Source organism: Heteronotia binoei, chromosome 13, assembly GCF_032191835.1.
Source record: "Heteronotia binoei isolate CCM8104 ecotype False Entrance Well chromosome 13, APGP_CSIRO_Hbin_v1, whole genome shotgun sequence".
NCBI lineage: Eukaryota > Metazoa > Chordata > Lepidosauria > Squamata > Gekkonidae > Heteronotia > Heteronotia binoei.
In genome coordinates, this window is record NC_083235.1 from 10,436,533 (window position 1) to 10,454,704 (window position 18,172).

The 18,172-nt window shown below is 49.9% G+C and overlaps 1 protein-coding gene across 1 annotated transcript in view; it reads right to left on the reverse strand.

The window, feature by feature from the left end:
* Positions 1-18,172, reverse strand: part of PIK3R5 (phosphoinositide-3-kinase regulatory subunit 5) — a 54,139-nt gene that overhangs the window by 9,594 nt on the left and 26,373 nt on the right. The window contains exons 8-14 of the mRNA XM_060252480.1: positions 16,056-16,139; positions 14,198-14,927; positions 10,160-10,307; positions 8,506-8,631; positions 5,444-5,569; positions 3,071-3,164; positions 1,839-1,915 (exon numbers count right to left, since the gene is read on the reverse strand). Of these exons, the coding sequence (XP_060108463.1) occupies positions 1,839-1,915; positions 3,071-3,164; positions 5,444-5,569; positions 8,506-8,631; positions 10,160-10,307; positions 14,198-14,927; positions 16,056-16,139 (1,385 nt within the window). The remainder of the gene's footprint in view (positions 1-1,838; positions 1,916-3,070; positions 3,165-5,443; positions 5,570-8,505; positions 8,632-10,159; positions 10,308-14,197; positions 14,928-16,055; positions 16,140-18,172) is intronic.

An 18,172-nucleotide genomic window follows, 5' to 3' on the forward strand; every position in this document is an offset into this window, starting at 1 on the left:
TTTAAAATGGGCTAGAGTCCAGCTATCTTGCTTCTGGAGGCGCTCTTCGGAACCTTTCTGAGGGTTCCCCCTCTTCCTCCCCACCTACCTTGTCCATTGAATAGCAGCTGCATAACAATTAGGGTTGCCAATCCCCAGGTGGGGGCAGGGGATCCCCCGGTTTAGAGACCCTCCCCCGCTCGCTAATCAGGGTCATCAGAAAGCAGGGGGAGGGGAGGGAAATGTCTGCTAGGAACTCTATTATTCCCTATGGAGATTTATTCCCATAGAAAATCATGGAGAATTGATCTGCGGGTATCCGGGGCTCTGGGGTGCTGTTTTTGGGGGTAGAGGCACCAAATTTTCAGTATAGCATCTAGTGCCTCTTCCCAAGATACCCCCAAGTTTCAAAAAGATTGAACCAGGGGGTCCAATTCTATGAGCCCCAAAAGAAGGTGCCCCTATCCTTCATTATTTCCTATGGATGGAAGGAATTGAAAAGGTGTGCCGTCCCTTTAAATGTGATGGCCAGAACTCCCTTTGGAGCTCAATTATGCTTGTCACAGCCTTGATCTTGGCTCCACCCCCAAAGTCTCCTGGCTCCACCCCCAAAGTCCCCAGATATTTCTTGAATTGGACTTGGCAACCCTAATAACATAAGAACATAAGAGAAGCCATGTTAGATCAGGCCAATGGCCCATCCAGTCCAACACTCTGTGTCACACAGTGGCCAAAAAAAATTATATATATATATATACATACACACACTGGCTAATAGCCACTGATGGACCTCTGCTCCATATTTTTATCTAAACCCCTCTTGAAGGTGGCTATGCTTGTGGCCGCCACCACCTCCTGCGGCAGTGAATTCCACATGTTAATCACCCTTTGGGTGAAGAAGTACTTCCTTTTATCCGTTTTAACCTCTCTGCTCAGCAATTTCATCGAATGCCCACGAGTTCTTGTATTGTGAGAAAGGGAGAAAAGTACCTCTTTCTCTACTTTCTCCATCCCATGCATTATCTTGTAAACCTCTATCATGTCACCCTGCAGTCGACGTTTCTCCAAGCTAAAGAGTCCCAAGCGCTTCAACCTTTCTTCATAGGGAAAGTGTTCCAGCCCTTTAACAATTCCTGGATGAGGAGAGCGGGCAGCCAGCCAGTCACCAGGGGCTTTGCCACACCCCCAGCAGCCCTCATTCACCCCTGGAGTAGGGTTGCCAATCTCCAGGTGGGGGCAGGGGATCCCCTGGTTTGGAAGCCCTCTCCCTGCTTCAGGGTCATCAGAAAGCGGAGGGGGGGGGAGGAAATGTCTGCTGGGCACTCCATTATTCCCTATAGTGCCCTTATCCTTCATTCTTACAAATGGAGGGAAGGCATTAAAAAGGCCCCTTTAAATGTAATGGCCAGAACTCCCTTTGGAGTTCAGTTGTGCTTGCCACACCCTTGCTCCTGGCTCCACCTCCAAAGTCTCCTGGCTCCGCCCCCAAAGTCCCCAGATATTTCTTGTGTCTGACTTGGCAACCTTACCCTGGAGAAGCCTCCCCCCCTCCACTTCTTATATGATTTTGGATGACGGATGGCTTGCTGGCCTTTTGACTGGGGCAGGGGGGGCAGCCCAGGAGAGCCCCAGGCAAGCGAGGCCTGCTTGGGCTGGCTGGATCTCTAGCAAGCCCAAGCAGGCCTCACTTGCCTGAGGCTCTCCTTTCTTGCGTTGGGTTGCTTTTGGCTGGTGGGGGAGGGGCGGCACATGCTAATGAGTTCTGCTAAGGCGCTCCGCCACCTATTTTTCTACAAAACGCCCCTTGGCCTCACTTGAAGGGAATCTTCTTTCCCCGCAGGGCAAAATGTTTCTGTTACCTTGCTATAGGCGATTTGTAGTGTTAGTGGGATTGCCTCTCTGTCTCCGTCAATGCCCAGCCGTTTGCTACCTGGACCTGCATAAAAAGGAGAAGGAGATTGCTCTTGGCAGCTGGATTCATATTTCAAGTCCCTGTAAAGTGTACCTCAGGCGTGGCCAAACTGTGGCTCGGGAGCCACACGTGGCTCTTTCACACATATTGTGCGGCTCTCACACATATTGTGCGGCTTGGAGAACACATTTAAAATTAAAGTTGCTTTTCTTCCACCTCTCCCTCTCTCCATCTACCTTCCTTCCCTCCTCCCTCCCTCCCTCCCTTCCCTCCTCCCTCCCCTCCTCTATTGGCTGTTTATCTCATTAAATATACTAAACCCATCTTCCACTATATTTTAATGTATTTTTCTTCTAATGGCAAACTATATGTATGTAACACGTTAAAAGGTAAATTAGCTGGATGGGAAAAACTACTGAGAAAATAATGCCCACTTTTTGATCTAGGCTTATATAATAGAGTGATTGACAGAGATTCTCACATTTTGACATATTATTGTTTTATTGCTTTCGCATGCTCAAGCTACCCAGATCAAATTTGCTCAATTTTTTATTTTACTATTCTGCCTTTGGATCTTTTAGCAGCCCCATGGCGCAGAGTGGTAAAAGCAGCAGTACTGCAGTACTGTGATCTGAACTCTCTGCTCACGACCTGAGTTCGATCCCAGCGGAAGCTGGTTCAGGTAGCCGGCCCAAGGTTGACTCAGCCTTCCATCCTTCCGAGGTCGGTCAAATGAGTCCCCAGCTTGCTGGGGGGGAAAGCGTAGATGACTGGGGAACGCAATGGCAAACCACCCCGTAAAAAGTCTGCCATGAAAACATGAAAGCAACGTCACCCCAGAGTTGGAAACGACTGGTGCTTGCACAGGGGACCTTCCCTTCCCTTTCCATTGGATCTTAAATTTGTACCATTTTGCATTCTAAACCACTGCCTACCAGCTATATATTGCTCTGCTCGCTGTACCTGATTCCTCGTCTGATGAAGCGTGCTTGGAGCACATGAAAGCTGACATTCTGAATAAAACTTTGTGGGTCTCAAAGGAGCACTTGACTCCTATTTTGTTCTAATACTTTTTGGAATTCAGATTTCGTTGTAACTTGAGTTTAGAGTTCAATGAAGTTTGTTTGAAAAATCAGAAAAAGAACATAAGATGTGTGCAGAGAGAACCTCCTTCCCTACCTGAAGCCTTGATGGCCCGCGTGACCGCCGAGTGTCCCATCTCTAGAGAGTGGATGAAGATCTCGGTCCTTGTCTCTCCTCCAGCGAAAGTGAGCTGTGAGGTTCAAGACAGGAAAGGATCGTTAAACAGAATCCAACAAATCATAGGAACGCTCATCCCTCTTTCGTCTGAACATAACTTACTAAGTTTTCAAGACTGGACTTAAAATACCCTCGCATGTGAACAAAAGAATAGCTTTTTTATTACATAAGAACCTAAGAGAAGCCATGTTGGATCAGGCCAATGGGCCACCCAGTCCAACACTCTGTGTCACACGGTGGCCAAACAACCAGGTGCCATCAGGAGGTCCATCAGTGGGGTCAGGACACTAGAAGCCCTCCCACTGTGGCCCCCCCCAAGCACCAAGAATACAGAGTATCACTTGCTCCAGACTTAAGAACCTAAGAGAAGCCATCTTGGATCAGGCCAATGGCCCATAAGAACCTAAGAGAAGCCATCTTGGATCAGGCCACTGGCCCCTCCAGTCCAGCACTCTGTGTCACACAGTGGCCAAAAAAACCAAGCACCATCAACAGATCCACCAGTGAGGCCAGGACACTAGAAGCCCTCCCACTGTGCCCCCCCAAGCACCAAGAGTACAGTGCATCGCTGCCCCAGACAGAGAGTTCCAACAATACATTTTGGCTAATAACCACAGATGGACCTCTGCTCCAGATATTGATCCAATCCCCTCTTGAAGCTGGCTGTGCTTATAGCAGCCGCCACCTCCTGTGGCAGTGAATTCCACGTGTTAATCACCCTTTGGGTGAAGAAGGACTTCCTTTTACATGCTGCAAAATTGTCAATAGCTCAGAGATGGAAGGTCGGAAAAACCACCAGATATATACTTACGGCACTCTATATGGCATTTAATACCACAAGTGGTAACAGATCTACAGCTTTGGTAAACACTGCCAATAATGAGATATTAATTGTAATAGATGTTATCTTATTTTTTGTATAGCATGATTTTTAAAAAAACGATTTAAATTTGTATAATGCAGATAGACCAAGATTTATGTGATAATATAGAATCCTAGCGTTGGAAGGGACCTCCAGGGTCATCTAGTCCAACCCCCTGCACAATGCAGGGAACTCACAAATGATTCAGACCAGCAAAATTAATGCAAATAATTGTTTTTCCATTTGAAGTCATGTGGGGAGACCCTACTCTGGCACACCCACACACCCGACACACTGCCCTAGGCAAATGCATAGGGCCAGGCTTTTTTGTAGAAAAAGCCCAACAGGAACTCAGTAGCATATTAGACCACATCCCCTAATATTAGCATATTGGACCACACCCTCTGGGATAATCAAGTGCAAACTGAACCATGACAGTAACTTTTCCAGGTCCTGCAGCAATTCTGGCCAGCCAGCCAGGCCCCAGGGAGGCTGCCGCACAGTACATCTGGGCCCTGTGATCCCTGCCTGGCCCTGGGGAGGCTGCTACACTGCACAGCTGGGCCCCACGATCCTCGCTGGCCAGCCAGACCCCAAGGAGGCTACCATTGGTTCGATCCAGCAATCCCTGAGGGCCACACCAAGTGACCTCGAGGGCCGTATATGGCCCTCGGGACAGAGGTTCCCCACCCCTGATCTAGCCTCTGCTTAAAAACCTCCAAGGAAGGAGAGCCCACCACCTCCCGAGGAAGCCTGTTCCACTGAGGAATAGCTCTAACGGTCAAAAGAAGGAAGAAGAAGATATTGGATTTATATCCCTCCTTCCACCCCGAATCTCAGAGTGGCTCACAATCTCCTTTCCCTTCCTCCCCCACAACAGACACCCTGTGAGGTGGGTGGGGCTGAGAGGGTTCTCCCAGAAGCTGCCCTTTCAAGGACAACCTCTGCCAGAGCTATGGCTGACCCAAGGCCATTCTAGCAGGTGCAAGTGCAGGAGTGGGGAATCAAACCCGGTTTTCCCAGATAAGAGTCTGCGCGCTTGGAGAAGACATTCCTTCTTTAAACAGCTTCTTTAAGCCAAGCTAGCCAATGGTGTGGAGAATGCATCTAAAATTAAAGTGTCTTTCTTTTCACCTTTCCATCCCTCCCTCCCTCTGTCCCTCTCTCCCTCTGTCCCTCCCTCCCTTCCTTTCTCCCTCCATCTCTCCCTCCGTCTTTCCCTCCCTTCCTCCTCCCCCATCTATTTTCCTTCCTTCCTTCCTTCCTTCCTCCCTCCCTCCCTTCCTCCCTCCCTCCCTTCCTCCCTTCCTTCCTTCCTTCCTTCCTTCCTTCCTTCCTTCCTTCCTTCCTTCCGGCTCTCAAACATCTGACATTTCTTCTATGTGGCTCTCACATGAAGCAAGTCTGGCCACCAGTGTTACAGACCTTACCTCTATCTGGTAGATCTGCAGCAGGACAGGGTGGGTTGCGAAGCGACAGTAGTAAAGTATCATATCTGCAAGGATGGGGAGTTGCTCTTCCGCTTCCTCCAGGACCCCCTCGGGCTTGATGCACTGCTGAAGAGAGAGCAAAGGGTAAACAGTAAGAACATAAGAGAAGCCATGTTGGATCAGGCCTATGGCCCATCCAGTCCAACACTCTGTGTCCCATAAGAACATAAGAGAAGCCATGTTGGATCAGGCCAGTGGCCCATCCAGTCCAACACTCTGTGTCACATAAGAACATAAGAGAAGCCATGTTGGATCAGGCCTGTGGCCCCTCCAGTCCAACACTCTGTGTCCCATAAGCACATAAGAGAAGCCATGTTGGATCAGGCCAGTGGCCCATCCAGTCCAACACTCTGTGTCCCATAAGAACATAAGAGAAGCCATGTTGGATCAGGCCTGTGGCCCCTCCAGTCCAACACTCTGTGTCCCATAAGCACATAAGAGAAGCCATGTTGGATCAGGCCTGTGGCCCATCCAGTCCAACACTCTGTGTCACATAAGAACATAAGAGAAGCCATGTTGGATCAGGCCTGTGGCCCATCCAGTCCAACACTCTGTGTCACATAAGAACATAAGAGAAGCCATGTTGGATCAGGCCAATGGCCCATCCAGTCCAACACTCTGTGTCCCATAAGAACATAAGAGAAGCCATGTTGGATCAGGCCAGTGGCCCATCCAGTCCAACACTCTGTGTCACATAAGAACATAAGAGAAGCCATGTTGGATCAGGCCTGTGGCCCATCCAGTCCAACACTCTGTGTCACATAAGAACATAAGAGAAGCCATGTTGGATCAGGCCTGTGGCCCATCCAGTCCAACACTCTGTGTCACATAAGAACATAAGAGAAGCCATGTTGGATCCAGTCCAACACTCTGTCACACAGTGACCAAAAAAACCAGGTGCCATCAGTGGGGCCAAGACACTAGAAGTCCTCCCACTGTCCCCCCAAAGCACCCAGAATACAGAGCATCACTGCCCCAGACAGAGAGTTCCAATAATACGATGTGGCTAAGAGCCACTGATGGACCTCTGCTCCATATGTTTCTCCAATCCCCTCTTGAAGCTGCCTATGCTTGTAGCCGCCACCACCTCCTGTGGCAGTGAATTCCACGTGTTCATCACCCTTTGGGTGAAGAAGGACTTCCTTTTATCCGTTCTAACCCTACTGCTCAGCAATTTCATTGAATGTCCACGAGTTCTTGTATTGTGAGAAAGGGAGAAAAGTCCTTCCTTTCTCTACCTTCTCTATCCCATGCATAATCTTGCAAACCTCTATCATGTCACCCCCCCAGTTGACGTTTCTCCAAACGTTTTAACCTTTCTTCGTAGGGAAAATGTTCCAACCCTTGAATCCTTCTAGTTGCCCTTTTCTGGACTTTTCCTAATGCTATAATATCCTTTTTGAGGTGCGGCGACCAGAATTGCACAGTACTCCAAATGAGACCGCACCATTGATTTATACAGGGGCATTATGATACTGGCGGATTTGTTTTCAGTTCCCTTCCTAGTAATTCCCAGCATGCTGTTGGCCTTTTTTATTGCAGTGGCACACTGACTCGACATTTTCAGTGAGTTATCTACCACGACCCCAAGATCTCTCTCTTGGTCAGTCTCTGCCAGTTCACACCCCATCAACTTGTATTTATAGTTAGGATTTTTGGCCCCATGTGCATTACTTTGCACTTGACATTCCTTTGGTCCCCCCTCCCGGTGCCCAAGACAAACACCTAAATTTGCCTCTCCCCCCCCCCGCTGCTGCCATCACCACCGCCCGCCCCCTCCCCTCCCTCGCACAGCGCCGTGCTCTGCCTCCCCCCTCCCCGCGATCAGAGGAGCTCACTGTGATGAGGCTTGGCCCTACTGGCTTCAACGCGGCCAGCATCTGATCGTTTTGAAGACAACGCCAGAGGAGGCTTCACTATCCCATCACTTCCGGGTCCGGAAAGGTGGGCAGGGAAGCCTCCTCCAGCGCTCTCTTCAAAACAATCATATGCCGAGCCTCGTCGCGGTGCGCTCCTCTGATTGGTTGAAGAAGAAGACGACAACATTGGATTTATATCTCGCCCTCCACTCCGAATCTCAGTCTCAGAGCGTCTCACAATCTCCTTTCCCTTCCTCCCCCACAACACACACCCTGTGAGGTGGGTGGGGCTGGAGGGGGCTCTCACAACAGCTCCCCTTTCAAGGACAGAGTCTCAGAACGGCCTACAATCTCCTTTACCTTCCTCCCCTACAACAGACACCCTGTGAGGTGGGTGGGGCTGGAGAGGGCTCTCACAGAAGCTTCCCTTTCGAGGACAACTCCTATGAGAGCTGTGGCTGACCCAAGACCATTCCGGCAGCTGCAAGTGGAGGAGTGGGGAATCAAACCCTGTGAGGTGGGTGGTGCTGAGAGAGGTCTCACAGCAGCTGCCCTTTCAAGGACAACTCCTATGAGAGCTATGGCTGTCCCAAGGCCATTCCAGCAGCTGCAAGTGGAGGAGGGGGGAATCAAACCCTGTGAGGTGGGTGGTGCTGAGAGAGGTCTCACAGCAGCTGCCCTTTCAAGGACAACTCCTATGAGAGCTATGGCTGTCCCAAGGCCATTCCAGCAGCTGCAAGTGGAGGAGTGGGGAATCAAACGCTGTGAGGTGGGTGGTGCTGAGAGAGGTCTCACAGCAGCTGCCCTTTCAAGGACAACTCCTATGAGAGCTATGGCTGTCCCAAGGCCATTCCAGCAGGTGCAAGTGGAGGAGGGGGGAATCAAACCTGGTTCTCCCAGATAAGAGTCCATGCATTTAACCACTACACCAAACTGGCTCTCGAGGGGAGGGGGGACAGAGTGTGGAACTGTGGAGGGAGGGAGAGCAGGTGGGGGGGGCAGGCAGGGAGCTTGCCTGGGGTGTCACGCGCCCTAGGGACGGTACTGGCAGTCACATCAACCCGTTAACTCATCAGGACCTTACAAAGAGAGAGAGTGCACGCTCCACAAGAGAAAACAGGCAGTATGTAATTAAGGAAGTACCTGGCATAGGACGTCTGCCGGAAGGTTCATCAGCCCAAGAACATTGCGCTCGTACCAGGGGTCCAGCAGGCCTATATACTGGGAGATGCTGTTGGTGCTGCTCTCCTTCCTCGTCAAGCCAGGATCCTGAAGTCAAAAGAAACACATTCGAAGAAGAGCAGACCTGTCGCTCTGGAAGGCGATGCCTATTGTGTAGTAACCCCATATACAAAACCAGTTTGGTGTAGTGGTGAAGTGCGTGGACTATTATCTGAGAGAACCGGGTTTGATTCCCCACTCCTCCACTTGCAGCTGCTGGAAGGGTCAGCCGTAGCTCTCGTAGGAGTTGTCCTTGAAAGGGCAGCTGCTGTGAGACCTCTCTCAGCACCACCCACCTCACAGGGTTTGATTCCCCACTCCTCCTCGGGTAGCTTTTGGCTGGGGGGTGGTGGCATATGCCAGGGGTGGCCAACGGTAGCTCTCCAGATTTTTTTTTGCCTACAACTCCCATCAGCCCCAGCCATTGGCCATGCTGGCTGGGGCTGATGGGAGTTGTAGGCAAAAAACATCTGGAGAGCTACCGTTGGCCACCCCTGGCATATGCTAATGAGTTATGCTAATCAACTCCGCTACCTATTTTTTTACAAAACGACCTCTGCTCCCAACCATATGCACGAGAACACCACAACAGCAGCCTTTGTCGTACCCGCAAAGTGCTCTACCGTGGCTACACTTCAAGCGAGCAGGTTCACCGCAGTGGGCTTCTGAAGGCAGGACCAGCAAAGAAGAAGAAGAAGAAGATATTGGATTTATATCCCACCCTCCACTCCGAAGAGTCTCAGAGCGGCTGACAGTCTCCTTTACCTTCCTCCCCCACAACAGACACCCTGTGAGGTAGATGAAGATATTGGATGTATATCCCGCCCTCCACTCCAAAGAGTCTCAGAGCGGCTGACAGTCTCCTTTACCTTCCTCCCCCACAACAGACACCCTGTGAGGTAGATGAAGATATTGGATTTATATCCCGCCCTCCACTCCAAAGAGTCTCAGAGCGGCTGACAGTCTCCTTTCCCTTCCTCGCCCACAACAGACACCCTGTGAGGTAGATGAAGATATTGGATTTATATCCCGCCCTTCACTCCGAAGAGTCTCAGAGCGGCTGACAGTCTCCTTTACCTTCCTCCCCCACAACAGACACCCTGTGAGGTAGATGAAGATATTGGATTTATATCCTGCCCTCCACTCCAAAGAGTCTCAGAGCGGCTGACAGTCTCCTTTCCCTTCCTCCCCACAACAGACACCCTGTGAGGTAGATGAAGATATTGGATTTATATCTTGCCCTCCACTCCGAAGAGTCTCAGAGGGGCTCACAATCTCCTTTCCCTTCCTCCCCCACCACAGACACCCTGTGATGTGGGTGGGGTGAGAGGACTCTCACAGCAGCTGCCTTTTCAAGGACAACCTCTGCCAGAGCTATGGCTGACCCAAGGCCATTCCACCAGGTGCAAGTGGAGGGAGTGGGGAATCAAACCCGGTTCTCCCAGATAAGAGTCCGCACACTTCACCACTACACCAAACTGGCTCTCCAACAAACTGGCTCTCAACAAGCAGAGCCTGCGCCGCTTGCAAAAGCAAATCATGCCCGTCAGCCTCCCCTCTTCTCCCAAGTGCATACCACAGATCCCGAGCGGCTTTGAGGGTCTCCTGGAGGAGGTGGAGAGCAGGTGGGTGTGGATGATGTCAGACCGCTCCTTTTTATGGGGACGTAGAAAAACTGCAGCTTGAAGTACCGCGTCAGCCACGGGCAACTTCTTTCTTGAGATCTGCATGGAAGGAGGAATGAGGGATGGGGCCAGGAAGATGTCAATTGAACCCATGTTGCCAATCATGTGCTATACCAGGGGTGGCCAAACTGTGGCTCGGGAGCCACATGCGGCTCTTTCACACATATTGTGTGGCCCTTGAAGCCCAACCGACCCACTGGCTGGATTGGAGAACACATTTAAAATTAAAGTTGCTTTCTTTCCACCTCTCCCTCTCAGCATCTATCTGTCTTGTCTGTCTATCTATCTCTCTATCTATCATCTATCATCTGTCTGTCTGTCTGTCTGTCTGTCTGTCTGTCTATCTATCTATCTATCTATCTATCTATCTATCTATCTATCTATCTATCTATCTATCTATCTATCTATCATCTGTCTGCCTCCCTCCCCCTCCCTCCCTCCCTCCTCTCAAACATCTGATGTTCATGTCTTGCAGCTCTCCAACATCTGACATTTATTCTATGCGGCTCTTGCATTAAGAAAGTTTGGTCACCCCTGTATAGTTTCACCCTGATGTTTCTTCTATTATTGTACAGCACAGGGGTGGCCAAACTTGCTTAATATAAGAGCCACATAAAATAAATGTCAGATGTTTGAGAGCCACAAGACATGAATGTCGGCTGTTGGAAGGAAGGAAGGAAAATACTTGGGGTAGGGAGAAGGGAGGGAGAGGTGGAAAGAAAGCAACTTTAACTTTAAATGCATTCTCTAAGCCACTGGCTAGCTTGGAGAATGCATTTAAAGAGACAAATACCATCTCCAAACTGGCTGATGGGGCACACAATATGTGTGAAAGAGCCACACGCGGCTCCCGGGCCACATTTTGGCCACCCCTGCTCTGAAGGTATATGTGATCCAAATGACTAGGCCAGAATGTCCATATTGTATATCAAATTCTTTAATAAATCAGATCTCATAGAAATGTCTCACACAGGTATGGTTCACAGTAGAACAGAGATATCTTCAAATCCCCACAAGTGGAGATTCCAACAGTTTCCAAAGCACTGGAAGGTCTCCACAATTCTATAGCCAGCAAAAAAAAGCTCAGTCAGGCTTCTGAGACCTTGGAGACTAAATAGAATTGAGCACCAGATTGATTTCTGGGTTTCTCAGTAAATCTCAAGCCTGAAGAAGCGGATATATGAAACAGGAATTACGTGTTAACAATCCTGTCACAATCTACAATTTGTAGATTTTTAAGATTCCAACTTCCAACTTGACCCTAGAGGTCCCTTCCAACTCTATGATTCTATGATTGCAATAAAAAAAAAAAGGCAAACGGTATGCTGGGGATCAGGGATCACTTTGTAGAAAAATAGATGGTGGAGTTCATTAGCATAACTCATTAGCATATGCCACTTCCCCCCAGCCAAAAGCAGCCTGATGCAAGAAAGGAGAGCCCTGAGCAAGATCTCACTCGCCTGGGGCTCTCCTGCACAGTCAAAAGGTGAACAAGCCACCTGCTGCCCAAAATCACATAAGAAGTGGAGAAAGGGAACACTTGGAACACTTTCCCTATGAAGAAAGGCTAAAACGCTTGGGGCTCTTTAGCTTGGAGAAACGCCGACTGCGGGGTGACATGATAGAGGTTGACAAGATTATGCATGGGATGGAGAAAGTAGAGAAAGAAGTCCTTTTCTCCCTTTCTCACAATACGAGAACTCCTGGGATTTCGATGAAATTGCTGAGCAGTCAGGTTAAAACGGATAAGAGGAAGTCCTTCTTCACCCAAAGGGTGATTAACATGTGCAATTCACTGCCACAGGAGGTGGCGGCGGCTACAAGCATAGCCAGCTTCAAGAGGGGATTGGATAAAAATATGGAGCAGAGGTCCATCAGTGGCTATTAGCCACAGTATGTATATATATGTGTGTGTATATGTATGTATATATGTGTGTGTGTGTGTATATATGTGTGTGTGTGTGTGTATATATATATATATATATATATATGTGTGTGTGTGTGTATATATATATATATATATATGGGTGCGTGGGTGGGTATACACACACACATATATTGGCCACTGTGAGACACAGAGTTTTGGACTGGATGGGCCATTGGCCTGATCCAAATAGCTTCTCTTATGTTCTTATGTTCTTAAGGGTGGCGGGGGCTTCTCCAGGGGTTAATGAGGGCTGCTGGGGGTGTGGCAAAGCCCTTGGTGGCTGGCTGGCTGCCCGCTCTCCTAATCCAGGGATTGTTATGCAGCTGTACCTACCGGAGCCAGTGCGTCCATGAGGCAGCATTCAGCAGTTGCCTCGGGCCCTGGCTCTTGGGGGCACGCATTGTTTCTGGGCACTGAGGGGTCAGAGGAAATCTTTCCAGCCCCTCAGCGGCCAGAAATAACGCAGCACTTTCAGTCCTGGGCGCTCTCTGAACTCGGAGAGCGCCCAGGACTGAAAGTGCTGCATTGTTGCTCAGCGCTGAAGGATCAGAAGAACTCTCCCGGCCGCTAAGTGCCCAGAAACAACGCAGTGCAGCATGATGACATCACACGGTGATGTCATCACACACCTTTGTTTCTGGGTGCTAAGCCCAGGACTGAATGTGCCACGAGAGCGCAGAGGACTGAAAGTGCCACGTTGTTTCTGGGTGCTGAGGGGTCAGGAAATCTTCCAGCCCCTCAGCGCCCAGAAACAACGCAGTGCTTTCAATCCTGGGTGCTCTCCGAACTCAGAGAACGCCCAGGACTGAAAGTGCTGCGTTGCTTCTGAGTGCTGAGGGGTCAGAAGAACTTTCCCGGCCCCTAAGTGCCCAGAAACAACACAGTGATGTCATCACGCACCGTTGTTTCTGGGCGCTAAGCCCAGGACTGAACGTGCCACGAGAGCGCCCAGGACTGAAACCGACGCATTGTTTCTGGGCGCTGAGGGGTTGGAAGAACTCTCCCGGCCACTCAGCACCCAGAAACAACGGTGCATGATGATGTCACCATGTGATGTCATCATGCCGCACATGCACACAAAAAATATTCTGGGGGGGGGAGGTTAGGTGCGTGTCGGAATCAAACCCGGGAATCAAACCCGGTTCTCCCAGATAAGAGTCCGTATACTTCACCACTACACCAAACAAAAGTCATGGGGACTCGATGAAATTAATGAGCAGTAGGTTTAGAACAGATTAAGTCCTTCTTCACCCAAAGAGTAATTAACATGTGGAATTCACTGCCACAGGTCGTGGTGGTGGCTACAAGCATAGGAAGAGGGATTGGATAAACACAGGGAGCAGAGATCCATCAATGGCTATCAGCCATAAGGTGTAGAGGAAACACTATGTCTGGGGCAGTGATAACCTGTATTCTTTGTGGTTGGGGGGCAACAGCAGGAGAGCTTCTGGCCCCACTGGTGGACCTCCTGGTGGTTTTTGGCCATTGTGTGACACAGAGAGTTGGACCAGATGGGTCATTGGCCTGATCCATCAGGGCTTCTCTTATGTCCTTATGTTCTTAAGCCAGTTTGGTGTAGTGGTTAAGTGTGTGGACTCTTGTCTGGGAAAACCGGGTTTGATTCCCCGCTCCTCCACTTGCACTTGCTGGAATGGCTTTGGGTCAGCCATAGCTATCACAGGAGTTGTCCTTGAAAGGGCAGCTGCTGTAAGAGCTCTCTCAGGCCCACTCACCTCACAGGGTTTGATTCCCCACTCCTCCACTTGCACCTGCTGGAATGGCCTTGGGTCAGCCATAACTCTGGCAGAGGTTATCCTTGAAAGGGCAACTGCTGTGAGAGCCCTCTCAGCCCCACCCACCACACAGGGTGTCTGTTGTGGGGGAGGAAGATAAAGAAGATTGTGAGCTGCTCCGAGACTCTGAGATTCGGAATGGAGGGCGGGATATAAATCCAGTATCTTCTTAAGGGATATCAGATGCAAATCTATGCTCTTTTACTCACTTAAGATTGCTGTAAGCCCGAGCTACTTTCCCCACAATGCGGTCAGAGCCAAACACGACAACACGCAACGTCGAGACCTTCATATCCTCGTCGCAGCTCAGGAAGGGCCGACGTTGGACACAGACGTTATCCGGGACACATTGCTGCAAAAGCGCTGAGCTCAGTACATGTTGGGGCAGTGACTGGGCCCGCCGACTGCGCGTAAAGACATGGTGTTTGGCTGCAGGGTTGCAGAGGCTCTCTGCTCGACGGAGGGGCAGTGAGAGGGAAGCTACCTCAGAAATGTCTCTCAGCTCTTTGCCCAGGATCAGCTGGCTTTTGGTCTTGAACAACTTGTAGATCTTTGTTAACCGGTGCCGCTGCCTGGGCGGTGCCTTGTCCTCCTTTGGATCCGACTGCCCCGTGGACTCGAGAGAGCTCTCATCGCTGTCCTCCGCGTAGCCACTGTCCATGCAGTCCTTCAGGCTGGAGACAAACGACTTCAAGGACTTTGTAGAGGCCAATGAGAGCTCAGAGTTCAGGTCCTCAGAAACGGCGGAGACCGACACCTGTGAATCGCATGAGCCATCCTCTGGCAAGCCTGAATAGATAGGCTTTTTGTAGATTGACTCCAGGGAAGGTAACAAAGAACCGTTTTGTGGAAAGCAGCCGTCTGTTTCCTCTTCTTCATCTTCCAGAAGTGCCGGCTTGGGGTAGTCGCACTCCTTGTCTAGTACCTCATTCAAGATGTCTGCAAAAGGAACAGAAACACAAACTTACATATTGTAAGTCACCATCCATTTGACACTACTTGTGCCTGCTGTGCCATTACCCTGTAGCAGAACCATCTAGATCAGGGATGTCAAACTCATTTGTTAAGAGGGCTGGATCTGACATAAATGAGACCTTGTTGGGCTGGGCCATGTGTGTACCTATTTAAGATTAGGCAGCAGAGATATAAACTTTATAAAGAACACAAACACAATTAAAGATTATTTTTTAAAAATGTAAAACATACTTAAAAATGTTAGCACTCGTTGGTCTTAAAGGTGCTTTCTTTGTATTTCTCCCATGGGATCCAGGGAACTGGGCAACGGAAACTCTGGCTCTTTCCTTCCTTCTCCATGGGGGACTGGTGGGGGAGGAGCCTCAGCCAATAGAAGGAAGAGAGGCTTGGTTCAGTAGCTCTGCTGTGTGACTGAGAGAGCCTGGAAAAACAAGATCTGCCTTCCCCCCCACCTTTCTCCGCAAGGGAGAAGCCTCAGCCAATGGAGAAAATAGAGGCTTTGCTCTGCAGCTCCTGTGCGATTGAGCAAGCCTGGGAAAGCAAACTGTGATGCAGAAGGAAGCAAGAGAGAGGGAGAAGGAAGCAAGTTTTCCCTTCCTCCCCAAGGGAGGAACCTCAGCCAATGGAGAAAACGGAGTCTTTGCTCTGTAGCTCCTGTGCTATTGAGCAAGCCTGGGAAAGCAAGCTGTGATGCAGAAGGAAGCAGGAGAGAGGGAGAAGGAAGCAAGTTCTCCCTTCTCCCTTCCTCTGAGGGAGGAGCCTCAGCCAATGGAGAAAATAGAGGTTTTGCTCTATAACTCCTGTGCACTTGAGCAAGACTGGGAAAGCAAGCTGTGATGCAGAAGGAAGCAAGAGAGAGGGAGAAGGAAGCAGATGACAGCCAGTTGCTCGGGGGCCTGATAGGAGCCCTCCAGAGGCCTGATTCAGCTCCCAGGCCACATGTTGGACACCCCTACTCTAGGTCCCAACTAATAGCGCAGGCTTACCAGAACACTCTTTTTAAAAAAAGGTAATGATGGGGTTGCAACTGCACAGCAGGAGGACGAAGAGATTTCTCCCAGACACAAGCTCGTTTAAATGCATTCAGCTTACCGAAATTATCCTGGTCCCAAACGTAGGCATAACAGCGGGCAGCGGGCACAGGGATGAGGTGGGGCTTATGCGTCTGGGCTTCTCCTGCGGAGACAAATACATCCCATTAGAGTTCTATAGAGTAGACCTTATCAGCATACACACCAACTCCCGACCACCCCTGGCCCGAAGGACGTCTGTCTTGCCTCGACCGTCTTGCCTTGCTTTCTCAGCTCCGGCCCCTGCTGGGTGGAATCCGCTCCCGATGGAGATCCGGGCCCTTCCTGAGTTACTACCATTTCATAGGGCATGCAAGACGGAGCTATTCCACCAGGCGTCCTGTTCCAGCCACTATTCCATCAGTCGGCCTCCCTTGTAGGGATATCGTGCTTCACGGCCTTATTATGGTGCTGAATCTTCTTATTAACACCATCCCTTATTATCAACACCATTCATTTTCTAACAAGCCAGTTTGGTGTAGACGTTAAGTGTGCAGATACTTATCTGGAAGAACTGGGTTTGATTCCCCACTCCTCCACATGCACCTGCCTTGGGTCAGCCATAGCTCTGGCAGAGGTTGTCCTTGAAAGGGCAGCTTCTGGGAGAGCTCTCTCAGCCCCACCCACCTCACAGGGTGTCTGTTGTGGCAGAAGAGGATAAAGGAGATTGTAAGCCGCTCTGAGACTCTGATTCAGAGAGAAGGGCGGGGTATAAATCTGCATTCTTCTTCTTGGGCCAAAAACTGCTGTATCTTGTGAAATGTGCCCTTCCAGCTGATAATGCACTTTATTTCATTTTATTGTTCTATTGTTTGGGTTTTTATTGGATTGTTTTAAATTTAAATTGTGGGTTTTTATTGTTCAGTTTATGTTGTAATCCACCCTGAGCCCGTTACGGGAATATAAGCCTACTAAATAAATACGATAAATAAATATCAAAGTATAATATAGTGCGTTCAGTGCAAGAAGGAGATGCGGTTGCAATGATCGTAGTTTTTTTATTACACAGAGGAGGAACGGTGGCTCCGTGGTAGAGCATCTGCTTGGTAAGCAGAAGATCCAAGGTTCAATCCCCGGCATCTCCAACTAAAAAGGGTCCAGGCAAGTAGGCGTGAAAAACCTCAGCTTGAGACCCTGGAGAGCCGCTGCCAGTCTGAGTAGACAAGACTGACTTTGATGGACCGAGGGTCTGATTCAGTAGAAGGCAGCTTCATATGTTCATGGGGAGGGGCGGTGGCTCAGTGGTAGAGCATCTGCTTGGGAAGCAGAAGGTCCCAGGTTCAATCCCCGGCATCTCCAACTCAAAAGGGTCCAGGCAAATAGGTGTGAAAAACCTCAGCTTGAGATCCTGGAAAGCCGCTGCCAGACTGAGTAGACAAGACTGACTTTGATGGACCCAGGGTCTGATTCAGTAGAAGGCAGCTTCATATGTTCAAGTACAACATGGTAAAGGCTGAACTCTGGCTAACTGGGTCAATGGGGCCAACTTATATACACTTCAAGGTTCCCACGCAAGGACGCCATTGGATCATTCCAACCAGCAGGGGGCCTGTGATTGGAGCAAGGCAGCGGGGATTTGGATCCTACCACTGCCCATTGTTCCTGAGTCTCCAAGTTCAGTCCTACAGCCTCCAAGGAGCCAGGCAGGAACACTAGCAATACATAACATGAGTCCTCATTAGGGTGCCAATCTCCAGGTGAGAGCAGGGGATCCCCCGGTTTGAAGGTGCTTCCCCTGCTTCAGGGTCATCAGAAAGCTGGGGGAGGGGAGGGAAATGTCTGCTGGGCGCTCCATTATTTCCTAAAGAGAATGAGTCCCATAGGGCATAATGGAAAATTGATCTGTGGGTATCTGCGGCTCTGGAGGGAAGGGGGGGGGACTGTTTCTTGAGCTAGAGGCACCAAATTTGCAGCACAGCATCTGAGGCCTCTCCTCAAAACACCCTCCATGTTTCAAAAGGATTAGGCCAGCGGGTCCAATTCTATGAGCCCCAAAAGAAGGTGACCCCTCTCCTTCATAATTTCCAGCGGAGGGAAGGCATTGAAAAGGTGTGCCGCCCCTTTAAATGTGATGGCCAGAACACCCTTTGGAGTTCAATGGTGCTTGTCACACCGTTGATCCTGGCTCCACCCCCAATA